At 38.5% G+C, this 13,428-nt stretch overlaps 1 protein-coding gene across 7 annotated transcripts in view; it reads right to left on the bottom strand.

The window, feature by feature from the left end:
* The window catches only part of CEP152 (centrosomal protein 152), a 94,850-nt gene that overhangs the window by 66,344 nt on the left and 15,078 nt on the right, over positions 1-13,428 (bottom strand). For 4 of the 7 annotated variants that reach the window (XM_044764926.2, XM_014852862.3, XM_044764929.2 and 1 more), the window contains exons 6-9: positions 12,506-12,671; positions 9,493-9,636; positions 8,249-8,388; positions 5,071-5,271 (exon numbers count right to left, since the gene is read on the bottom strand). In XM_044764926.2, coding sequence (XP_044620861.2) covers positions 5,071-5,271; positions 8,249-8,388; positions 9,493-9,636; positions 12,506-12,671 — 651 coding nt within the window. The remainder of the gene's footprint in view (positions 1-5,070; positions 5,272-8,248; positions 8,389-9,492; positions 9,637-12,505; positions 12,672-13,428) is intronic. The other 3 variants (XM_044764928.2, XM_070501945.1, XM_044764932.2) reach the window with 1 other exon arrangement.

Genomic DNA, 13,428 nt, shown 5'->3' with positions numbered 1-13,428 from the left:
AAAACCTGCATACGCTCACGTCCAAAACAAAATCATAAGCAAAATTTCAAAGGATTCACCAACTCCCTGGAGCCTAGTCATGGACTGCCTTAGGAAATGCCAGGCTAAGAGTCTGTAACTAGCAAAACTCACTATGTGTGAACATCTACTCTGTTAGCGCCGCATACAGACAATACATAGTACATAGGTACACAGTTGTGTGTGACTACATGAGAGCCATCAGAACCTAGACATTGGCACTGAACTTATTCAAGTTCATCTGCTATATTATCCACTCTTTTGTACCTGGCTAGTATTTTCTAAGAGTTTTACTTTTCTTTGTAACCTGCTGGAGGGAGTGTAGTAGGAAAAGGTTGATCTGAAAGGAAAATATTTTACACCTCTTCAACAACTTCTATAAAGAAAAAGAGGGCAAGGGGCACAATGCAGTTATGTCTGTATGCTTACCAGTTATTGCAAGAAAATCTAAATCAACCCTCTCTGTGTAGAATACACTCATGCATTTTTCTGATTGCAGGCAGGCATCTCCCTAGCTAGCAGTTGAGTTTTACAGCACTTCTCCAATCAGGAATCTCAGTTTGGATTCTCAGATAATATGGATTGATCTTTTATTAAAAATACTGCTGAGGGGACAGCCCAGTGACATAGTGGTTACTTATGCGCGCTCCACTTCAGTAGCCTGGGATTCACAGGTTCGGATCCTGGGCACGGACCTACACACCACTCACCAAGCCATGCTATGGCAGTGTCCCATATATAAAGTAGAGGAAGACAGGCACAGATGTTAGCTCAGGGACAATCTTCCTCAAGCAAAAAGAGGAAGATTGTCCCACCAGAATTCAGCAATTCATCAAAAGGATCATACATCATGATCAAGTGGGATTCATACCAGGGACACAGGGATGGTTCAACATCCGTAAATCAATCAATCTCATACACCACATCAACAAACCAAGGAATAAAAACCACATGATCATCTCAATAGATGCAGAGAAAGCATTTGACAAGATCCAACAGCCATTTATGATAAAAACTCTGAACAAAATGGGCATAGAAGGGAACTACCTCAAGATAATAAAGGCCATATATGACAAACCCACAGCCAACATCATACTCAATGGGCAAAAACTGAGTGCCATCCCTCTGAAAACAGAAACGAGACAAGGATGCCTTCTATCACCACTCTTATTTAACATAGTACTGGAGGTCCTGGCCAGAGCAATCAGGCAAGAAAAAGGAATAAAAGGAATCCAAATCGGGAGGGAAGAAGTGAAACTCCCGCTGTTTGCAGACGACATGATCTTATATATAGAAAACCCCAAAGAATCCATTGGAAAACTCTTAGAAGTAATCAACAACTACAGCAAAGTTGCAGGGTATAAAATCAATTTGCATAAATCAGTGGCATTTCTATATTCTAATAACGAACCAACAGAAAAAGAACTCAAGAACACAATACCATTCACAATCGCAACAAAGAGAATAAAATACCTCGGGGTAAATTTAACTAAGGAAGTGAAGGACCTATATAATGAAAATTACAAGGCCTTTCTGAGAGAATTGGATGACGACATAAGGAGATGGAAAGACATTCCATGTATATGGATTGGAAGAATAAACATAGTTAAAATGTCCGTTCTACCTAAAGCAATCTACAGATTCAACGCTATCCCAATCAGAATCCTAATGACATTCTTTACAGAACTAGAACAAAGAATCCTAAAATTCATTTGGGGCAACAAAAGACCCCAAATTGCTAAAGCAATCCTGAGAAAAAAGAACAAAACGGGAGGCATCACAATCCCTGACTTCAAAACTTACTACAAAGCTACAGTAATCAAAACAGCATGGTACTGGTACAAAAACAGGTGCACAGATCAATGGAACAGAATTGAAAGCCCAGAAATAAAACCACACATCTGTGGACAGCTTATCTTCGACAAAGGAGCTGAGTGCATACAATGGAGAAAAGAAAGTCTTTTCAACAAATGGCACTGGGAAAACTGGAAAGCCATATGTCAAAGAATAAAAATTGACCATTCTTTTTCACCATTCACCAAAATAAACTCAAAATGGATCAAAGACCTAAGGTGAGACCTGAAACCATAAGGCTTCTAGAAGAAAACGTAGGCAGTACACTCTTTGCCATCAGTATTAAAAGGACCTTTTTGGACACCATGCCTTCTCAGAGAAGGGAAACAATAGAAAGAATAATCAAATGGGAATTCATCAGACTAAAGAGATTCTTCAAGGCAAATGAAAACAGGATTGAAACAAAAAAACAACCCACTAACTGGGAAAAAATATTTGCAAGTCATATATCTGACAAAGGCTTAATATCTATAATATATAAAGAACTCTCACAACTCAACCACAAAAAATCAAACAACCCAATCAAAAAATGGGCTGGAGACATGAACAGACATTTCTCCAAAGAAGATATACGGATGGCCAATAGGCACATGAAAAGATGCTCCTCATCGCTGATCATCAGGGAAATGCAAATCAAAACTACACTAAGATATCACCTTACACCCATTAGAATGACAAAAATATCTAAATCTAATAGTAACAAATGTTGGAGAGGTTGTGGAGAGAATGGAACCCTCATACACTGCTGGTGGGAATGCAAACTAGTGCAGTCACTATGGAAAACAGTATGGAGATTCCTCAAAAAATTAAAAATAGAACTACCATACGATCCAGCCATTCCACTACTGGGTATCTATCCAAAGAGCTTGAAGTCAGCAATTCCAAAAGTCCTATGCACCCCAATGTTCACTGCATCATTATTTACAATAGCCAAGACATGGAAGCAACCTAAGTGCCCATCAACAGATGAATGGATACAGAAGTTGTGGTATATATATACAATGGAATACTACTCAGCTGTAAAACAGAACAAAATCATCCCATTTGCAACAACATGGATGGACCTTGAGGGAATTATGTTAAGTGAAATAAGCCAGTTAGAGAAGGATAATCTCTGTATGACTCCACTCATATGAGGAATTTAAAAATGTGGACAAAGAGAACAGATTAGTGGCTACCAGGGGAAAGGTGGGGTGGGGGGTGGGCACAAAGGGTGAAATGGTGCACCTGCAACATGAATGACAAACATTAATGTACAACTGAAATTTCACAAGATTGTAACCTATCATTAACTCAATAAAAAAAAAAATTTTAAATTAAAAAAAAAAAGAGGAAGATTGTCAACAGATGTTAGCTCAGGACCAATCTTCCTCACCAAAAGAAAAAAATACTGCTGAGCCAACTGATAGCAAATTGACAGCACAAAAGGGATACGACAAGAAACATTCCCAGAAAGAAAAAACTATAAGCACTTTGGAATCACCATTTTTCAAAGCAGTTATGCCATTATATGCAGAAGCTAACATCAGTGCTATGCTGTTTAAAAAAAAAATCAGTCACAGAATGTAACAGTGGAAAAGACCTTAATCAACACCTTCAATTCATGGTTCAGAAGTCTGAAGTCAGTCAGCCCAGAATCTTTCTTCTGTGATCTAGTCTAGGGTTCTTCTTTGAGGGGGTGGGGCTGAGAATAGAGAATGGAGTGGGCACAGGGGTTGAACTCACCAGGAATTCCTTCCAGCCCTCCCCTCTGTAGTTGTATCTAAGGCAGCAGAGAATGGAGAGAGCCTCAATCCAGCATGGAAAAGCCACCAGACTCTACTCCTCTCATCATCCAAGGACGACCTCTCTCCAAGTCCAACTAATTTTAATGCTACTACCCAAATATGGCCAAAATTAATAAAACTATATCTCAAATTCCATTTGTTTAAATATTATATAAAATAGACTTTTCAATAATTTGGTATAGCCTTCGTCTTTTCCCACCCTCCACACTGATCAAATTCACAATAATTTTCTATGTAGAAAGAATAAAAACATATTTAGGAAAATAAATCTAATAAAAAGTCATATATAGAGATATAAAAATAAAAGGGTATAGGGGCCAGTGCAGTGGAGTAGTGGTTAAGTTCGCACACTCTGCTTCAGCAGCCTGGGGTTCACAGGTGTGGATCCTGGGCGCAGACCTAGCACTGCTCATCAGGCCACGTTGTGGCAGCATCCCACATAAAACAGAGGAAGATTGGCACACATGTTAGCTCAGCGACAATCTTCCTTAAGCAAAAAGTGGAAGATTGGCAACAGATGTCAGCTCAAGGCCAATCTTCCTCACAAAAGAATAAAAAATAAACAAAATGGTATACAATCATTATTGCCAATAATGCAATTTTATATAGCTCTATCTAAATCATGGAAAAATTTAGAGTCAGCTGTATAAATAAGAAATAACTCAAATCAGGATGAATTTTAAGTGTGGTGGGATTTTCCATACCCTCACATCTTATTTTTCTTCTCCTATTCCCTTGGGTTAAATTAATTCCGAAATTACATTAAGAAAAATGCATTCTGAAATTTTATTCATTCGAGTGATTACCTGGGGTTTTGGAACACGAGCAAACCCACCACATGATTCACCCTCAGCTTACAATATTTTATTCCCTTTTGAGCAAAAATAATAAAAACTATGAAATATGCTCAAGTTTCAAATCTCAATGATTTTAGATCAGACTTTCTTCCCTATTTATTACCCTATTCTCAAAATTACCTCTTCTCCCAAGAATCATTTCTAGACGATCTTTATTGACAGGTTTATTACCAAATGCTGGGAAATCCAAGAAAGGCTTTCTACTGGTTAACTCCCAGGACAACCTCTCAGGTTCAGCCAGCTCCCAGAACACTCATTCCTTTCTGTCTGGATTTATTCTAGGAGAATAAATATGTATGAACACTCCACAAATAAAGGACTAGTAATGTGAGAATTGAGAAAGTGCTAACCAATCCTACAAGAGGAAGGATTTCCAAAATTATGCCTTCAGGGCTTATTCACAGATAAAAATCTTTGGCTTTCAAGTTTTACTCATGATTGAACACCTACTGCAAAAATTCGAAATTTCTATATGAAGAACGACAAAATGTCAGTTACAAAAAATTACCAACTTTACTTGCTTATTACTGTTGCTCATTGGAAATCATCCCAACCTGTTCCTTAAGTGCGGTAACTGTAGCATCCAATTTCTTTTGTAAGGACAACACTTGCTCTTCGTACTTCTTTGTGAGGCCCATGACAATGCTCTCGTGCTGCTCTCTAGTGCGTTGAAGTGCTTCAGAATGATGAAGGTCCAGCAGCTGCTGCTTCAGGCTTTCCAGAGCCATCTCAGTTGTTCTGGATTTCTTAATCATCTAGCAAATACACACGGGATATCCAGGTTTACAGTATTTTGACTCTGTGCTGTCTTAGGGACTTTAAAAATCAACCATGCTATCCCACAACTAGAAGGACCGGCAACTAAGATATACAACTGTGTACGGGGAGGGGGCGGGGGGTGGTTGGGGAGATAAAGCAGAAAAAACAAGAATCAACCATGCTCTAACGAGAACACGGAAGAAAGGATCTCCCCATGGTGGCTCTAGTTCCTTAAGACTTCCCTAACTGGGACCCACCAAGCCTATGGTTGCTGGAAACGTTATTCACTTAGAAAAACATGTGTAGTTACCCTAGGAGAGTGAAAGAGGATTTTGCATGGCACGATGGCAATGTGGGTCCCAGGCAAGGAATCTGCTGCTACTATACTGGTCCCAGTGCTGTTTGTATTACTCTGTGAGCCAAGTGTCGGGGGCAATCCAATTATTAGGTCATAGAAAAATGACAACTGTTTCTTGAAAGACTGATGAAACTTGTCAATGGTCACTTACTAAAAACAAAGTTTTGAAAATTATAACTGTGCAGTTGTTGCAAAATAATGATGTGGTAGGCTAAATAATGGCTCCCCAAAGATGTCCAAGTCCTGATCCCCCAAACCTGCGAATATGTTACGTTACATGGCAAGGGAAAATTAAGGTTGCAGACCGAATTAAAGCTGCTCATCAGAGGACCTTAAAATAAGGAGATAATCCTGGATTAGCCAGGTGGGCCCAATGTATCCACAAGAGTCCTTAAAAGAGGAAAACCAAGGCAGGAAAGTCAGAACCAGTGACTTCTGACTCTGAAGATGGAAATGGGCCTTAAGCCAAGGAATGCAGGCGGCCTCTAGAAGCTGGAAAAGGCAAGAATATGGATTCTTCCCCAGAGCCTCCAACAAGCAATACAGCCCTGCGGACACCTTGATTTCAGCCCAGCAAGACCAATGTCTGACTTCTGACCTCCAGAACTGCGGGATAATAAATGTGTGTTGTTTTAAGCCACTAAGTTTGTGGTAATCTGTTGCAGCAGCAATAGGAAACCAATACACTCGGTGATTTTGCTTTTATTTTTTTATGCTACTCCATTTTGTATAAATGTCATTTCTAAGATATAAAAAGGTTACAAAGTTACAACCTTTTACTACATAAAAGCAATTGAACTTTTTAATCTAATAACTTTATCAGTTTTCAAAAAGTTAAAAACACTAATAATGTTCATTACACACAAAAATTAAAATTTCAAATGATTATTCTTCATTCTATTCCACAGATTGCTTGCTTAAGACACTTAATCATTTGCTCAATAAATAATGTGGCTACTTTGAGCCAGGCAGGGTTCTAAGCACTAAAGACATGATGACAAGACAAGCAAGGACCAGGCTCTCACTACTTTCTGGCGAGAAGAGACAGACAACAACAAGTGAAACAAATGAGATTTCAGATCATTTAAAAATAGAGCAATAGAATATGGCACGATGAAAGAGAGTGGGAGTATGGAGCTATGGCCTATATAAGGTAGATGGGAAGTCCTCTCTGAAAATGTGACTTTTTTCAGCTGAGACCTGAAGGATGAGAAGGAGCCAGACATGAGACAACATTGTTTAAACTCTTTCATTAAACCATCCTCTGAATTAGCCACATATCTCATTTGAAACCCAGCTCACTATTTTATAGTCACTTTCATTTTTAACTACCTCCCCTTCTGCCCCCAAAATGGTATTACTCTCATGAATCGTCCTCCACCAGGCTTGGCTACTAATGACTTGTGACTATTCCCAACAATCAAATGGCTGTCTATCTCATTAATAGAAGAATGTGCCACCACTTTAAAAACAAGTCACTGGGGTCAGGAAATTTGAGTTCTGATGTTTTGTCAATAACAGGCTTTGCAACCATGGGAAAGTAATTTGACCTCTGCAAGACTTGGTTAACTCATCTATGAAACAGTAAACATGATGCCTCACTAATCAAAATCCCAACAAGATTTTTTTACAAAATATGAGAAGATGATTCACAAGATCTGGAAGAAAAAATGTGAAAAAGGGTTGCAAAATTTTTGAAGAACATTAAGGGTAGCCCTTGTTCTCCAAATTTCAAAACACACCATAAGGTCATAGTTTTGACATAGTTTTGATATGAGCAGGAATAGAGAAAACTATAAGAAAAAATATATAGGCTAGGTCAATTCTGAATAACAGTGTTCACTCAAGATAAGCTGACCACTAGGCACTAGGCCTGGGGTTTGGGGCCACAAAGAAGAGGGCAGCCCAATCTTACCTTCAAGGCGTTCTCAGTCTGTTATAACAGATGTGATCATCTGGCTTGGGAGGAAAGCAGGAGACACTTAGGGAAAGAAAATCCATGAGCAGGTGCTTGTTAATCGAATAGCAGTGTGCTGTGGAAGGGGCATTCCAGAGAGGAGGCAGCACATACAAGTACATAAAAAACAACAAACTGTTAAGTTTGAGGAGAGTAAGAGAAGACATAGGCAAGGATCAGATGGTCATCTTGACGCCATACTTCGTCCCACAGGTCAAGTGGGTTCGCTGAAAGGCTTTAAGCAAGGGAAAGACAACCAGAACTGCATTTCAGAAAGATTACTGAGATGGCCATAAAAGAAAATTAGGGGGTGGGGTAAAAGACTAGAGATTTAGTAAGAGACTTTTGCAATAGATGGTAAAATCCTGAATTAGGGACATGTGGACAGAAATGAGGACACTCAACGGAACTTAGCAGCTTGACAGTGGAAGAGGAACAGAGGGGCTGAGGTCGCCTCCAGATTTCTGGTGGAGATGACTAGGTAGATGGTAGCCCCACTCCTTCAAGGGAAGGGAAGGAAAAGTGGGCTTATGGTAGAAGAAGGGACAGACTTCAAAGTTCTTCTAAGTTTAGTCCTACCCTACCAAAAGTTGTGTTAAGTAACTAAACTTTCACTGTCATAACTTTTTTTCATAAATAAACAAGATAAAATATTTACCTGTTCTTCATTGACTTTTAACGCTTGTATTTGGGTCTCTAAAGCTTTTATTTGTGCTTCAAGCTGTATCTCTCTTTCTTTTGCACTCTGAAAGAGTTTCTGTGATTCTCGAAGGCTAAGGGTCAAACCATCCTTTTCATCTAGGGCATTAAAAATGTTTATATAAATAATATGTTACTGTAGAGGGACCCAAATTGTCACAATCCCTATATATAGATAGCAGATCTACAGCATATATAAATGTTGCTGCATTTAATTCAATTCAGACAATGAACTTTAGTTGATTTAGAGAAAACTATAGAAAAGATCCAAAAAAGAATGCATGACACACAAAAAAATTTAGAGAACCAGAATCACTTCCTTCAAAAATCTTATTGTATCCCTTTTGGGACCAAAAGATTTCCTAACAATGATTTCAGCATTTGTTTACTTGAGAAGCTCCACAGATGTGACAAACTCCTGCTAAATCAAGAAGGAATGTGAGGACTAATTACTTCTTATACATACTTGCAATAAACTCTTAAATTCACCTAATTTTAAAATCTTCCCACATACTTTACCATAACAGCTCACAAGTTCTCGCAAAAGAAATTTTATGAGCATTACAGAAAGAGACCTTTTCACTATCAATTAAGTTTGAAATGAGCTGGAGTTCAGCCACAAAATTATTCTACAAATGAAAGTTCAACGCTGACCAAAACGACAGAAAGCACAAAGAATAAGCAATGATACTTTGAATCTGTATTTACTCTATGTGCTTCTCCCAGATATGGCTCCGTTTTCTCCTTGGCACATCTAAAGGGGTTCGGGATCACTAACTCTCACTTGGATTAAAACGTTATGCTAATTTGTAGGCTCAGAAAATGTCCTGCAAACTAAAGACAAGTCTCTCTGGGAACTGGAATACTTCATCCACGGTCAACTACATAAGGAGTCAACAACTTTTTAGGACAGGATGTTATCAGCATCGTTCAGTAATGGTCATTGATTCTAACAGCCTAATCGAAGAGAAAGAAGAAAAGGGAGAAAATGAGGACCTCAAAATACTATGTTCTGGAGACAAGTAACCCAAGGGAAGGTGTCCAAAGTCCTGGGTCTTCTCTCCCTCTGACTGACTCACTATGAGCCCTCAGACTGCGTGTGTCAACTCTCCAAGCTTCATACTTAAAAGGAGCTTATTGGAAACAATGCATCTAGCTCTACCACACCTCACAAAGGACGGCACCCAAGGCGTGTTGTCTTACCTTTGACCATCAGAAGCTGGTGATTCAGATATCTTATTTGACGTTCACTTTCATTTAACTTTTCAACCAAATTTTCTAGCTGTCTCTCTTTTGCTTTGTTAAGAACCTGGAGTTGAATAATCTGCATATTTTCCGCAGAATCTGCTTTGGAATTAAAGACAATTTATCAGACAAAAGCACATCAAAACATAAATTTGTGGTCATTTAGGGCAGAGCTTTTCAAACTGTGGATATAACTCATGAGAGTAGGATGAAATCAGCTCAGTGGACTGTGACCAGCATTTTTCAAACAAAAAAAAAAAAAACAAGATAGTACAGAACATATCACAGTGCATCACGTAGTATGAATAAGTATTATTTTGTGCAACTTCTGTTTCAGTTATATATACTTATTTACATAGGTCAATATTATAAACGACATCACAATGTAAAAACTACTTCTTGCTGTGGTCACTGCCAGCAAAGTTTGAAAAGTCACTGGTTTTGAGTATAACCCTGAATCACTAGCTTTTTGGCTAATTAAAAATAAGTATATACCAATTACAATGGAATAAAGTTCTAGGCTCTCTTAAAATTGAGGAAAAAAGTATATCAGTTTCTATAAAACCTTTTTTTTTCTTTTTCTGCTGAGGAAGATTAGCCCAGAGCTAATATCTGTTGCCAATCTTCCTGGTTTTTTTTGCTTGAGGAAGATTAGCCCTGAGCTAACATCTGTGCCAATCTTCCTCTACTTTATACGTGGGTCACGACCACAGCGTGGTTGATGAGTGCTATACATCCATTCCCAGGATCCAAACCTGCAAACCCAGGCTGCAGAAGCAGAGCGTGCCGAACTTAATCACTACACCACGGCGCCGGTCCCTATAAAACCATTTCTAAAGAAAATTTCTAAACGTCCTTCACAAAATATTTTATTTTAAGCAGGAGTGGGAATTATATTGTATTCATATTTATGCTGGCACATACCTACTGAATTAATAAATTAATGAATAGATTAATAAAGAATTTTGAAGTCTTCTTTCAGAAAGGATTTAAAGTCATTTTAGTGACCACTTAAAAATGACGGGGATTGAGGGGAGGGGCAGACCCAGTGGTGGAAAGGTTATGTTTGTGTACTCTGCTTCAGTGGCCCAGGGTTCACAGGTTTGGATCCCAGGCACAGACCGACACACTACTGGTCAAGCCTTGCTGTAGCAGTGTCCCATAAACAAAGTAGAGGAAGACTGGCACAGATGCAAGCTCAGGGACCATCTTCCTCAAGCAAAAAGAGGAAGATTGGCAACAGATGTTAGCTCGGGGCCAATCTTCCTCACCAAAAAAAAAAAAAAGATGGGAAAAGAAGGAAAAAAATGACTCAGAGGAAAAGGATAATGCTTTAACCACACAATGACAAATAATTCTTCATTTTCTACTAGAACAATGCTTCTACTTGCTAACAAATAAAGCAGTCCTCTTTTTAAAAAGAGATATGGTTAAAACCAAAAAATCTGAAGCCTGAAAACTTGGTTACAGGTCAAACTCCTCTCAGGCCATAGAGAAGGGTTAGCCCAGGAATAAACAGTCTACAAGCCCCATCTCTCTTCAAACTCATTTCTTTTAACTACTGTTGCTAAGAAGATGTAATCACTAAATTCGGCACTACCACCAAGTTATTTAATTAACTTCCAAATGTCAAATTTGGCCAAATGCGTAACTGACTTAAAAAATAAATCAACTTAATAAAATGCAGATTGTTAAGAAAGTGATGAGAGGTTAGATATGCAGAAAGACCAGGAGACATAAACGTAACTGAACACAGGGGAACTCAGAGAGTAAACACCAAAATGTCAGGCCACTGTCGTGCTGTTTACTTACTCAACCTAAAACCAGTTATGCCACACGCACTGTCCACGGCCTCATCTCTTCAGTCCACGGAAACTGATAAACAAAGAGAGGCCAACCCCACATTTGCTGTCGACTCCTTCGGGGCAAAGTGAGCTCTGGCCTGCCCCTACAACCATCCCATAACCGGAGCATCCGATGGAAGCAGCGCTAAGAAGTCAGAGCATGAAGTCCAGTTTCCTTTTCGGCGCAGCCCAGGAAACCCAGAACATCCAATATGACTTTTCTGCCACTTCGTAAACATAAAACAAACAAAAACCTTGCCCTCACACCCCAGAATCACACTGGCTCTTCAAACGCACAATACTTGAAGTTATATCACATGCCAGAGACTACGACAATAAAAGTTGGATGTATGAAAACACTAGTTCAGGTTAGTCACAGGAGTGTTTTGGGTTTTGGTTTTGGATGTTTCATGGCATCAAAATTCTCTAGTAGCACTTTTCTTATTCTCATATTTATACATATACTACACAAAAGAAATTTTTTTGGCAAGTGCCACATGACTGAACCTGAAATATAAGTCTAGTTTAAACTCTGAATGTAAAGTAATTTATATCAGAGTTGCCTAGTCAATGCTAAGACTCTAAAATGAAAAAGAAAAAATTAAGATGATAATGGCTGATTTACTAAATTAAATTTTTATAATGAAATATCTAGATTGAAGAGAAAACTATGATTTCAGTTTCCAAATTAGCCTTCAGTAAGAAAATATAAAGCTAATGAAAAGTCTCAACCAACTAGAAAGACTGAAATATACAGTTGAGAAAAGTTTCTTTTAATTTTTATTATGGAAAATTTCAAATATAGAAGAAGGTAGAGAGTAGAATAGAATGAATCGCCTGAACTCATCACCCAGACATAACAATTATGAACTCATGGCCAATCTTGCTCTATCTATTTTCCCACCCAACACTACCCCCAACAACATATTATTTGAAATAAAACCTAGACTTCATATCAATTTATTCTTAAATATTTCAGGATATATCTTTAAAAATAAGAGCTCTTTAAAAAGAAACAACCACAATTCCATATAATACATAAAAATAATAATAATTCTTGAACATGCTCAAAGTGTTTAAAATTTTCCAATTATGAATTAAGAAATAAATATAAGCTTGATACATACTTTCATTAGCTCCTAAAAATTGTTGTTGTAGGCTTTCAAATGTGTCACTTCCTGCTATCTCCTGGGCTGGTGAGCCATTATTCTGGGCAGAAGACTGATAAGGTTTATATGTCACTTTATATGATTCCAAAGGTTGACAAGTGGGACCTTGTGATGTACCAAATTGCTATTATAAGAGGATAAATGAAATTGACAATTAGGATTTGGCCTTTTCTTCAAAAATTACATAAATTAGGGGCCGGCCTGGTGGCACGGCGGTTAAGTGTGCATGGTCTGCTTTGGCAGCCTGGGGTTCACTGGTTCGGATCCTGGGTGTGGACATGGCACTGCTTGGCAGGCCATGCTGCAGTAGGCATCCCACATATAAAGTAGAGGAAGTTGGGCATGGATGTTAGCTCAGGGCCAGTCTTCCTCAGCAAAAAGAGGAGGATTGGCAGCAGATGTTAGGTCAGGGCTGATCTTCCTCAAAAGAAAAAAAAGAAAATTACATAAATTATATACAGAACTTAATTGTGGCACAACTACAAATTTTATACATACATCTTTGCTAAAAATAGCACTTGGTATTTAAAACTGTTTATTGAAAGTCTGCAATTTATCACACATCTTTTTTTTTGCTGAGGAAGATTAGCCCTGAGCTAACATCTGTGCCAGTCTTCCTCTATTTTATATGTGGGTCACTGCCATAGCATGGCTGACGAGTGGTGTAGGTCCGCAGCTGGGATCTGAATCCACAAACCCAGGCCACTGAAGTGGAAGGCACTGAACTTAACCACCAGGCCATCGGGCCAGCCCCAGCAATGTATCACACATCTTAATTGTACTTTTGAGCATTATGGGCCCAATTCCATAAATAACACTTAAGAATTCCAATAAGATTGTATACAAATATTTAAAAATGATTTAGATGATGCCAACATCTT

This window comes from Equus asinus, chromosome 2, assembly GCF_041296235.1.
Source record: "Equus asinus isolate D_3611 breed Donkey chromosome 2, EquAss-T2T_v2, whole genome shotgun sequence".
In the NCBI taxonomy this organism is placed as follows: Eukaryota; Metazoa; Chordata; class Mammalia; order Perissodactyla; family Equidae; genus Equus; species Equus asinus.
The sequence above is the reverse complement of the archived record's forward strand: the minus strand, read 5'-3'. Positions and strand labels throughout refer to the sequence as shown.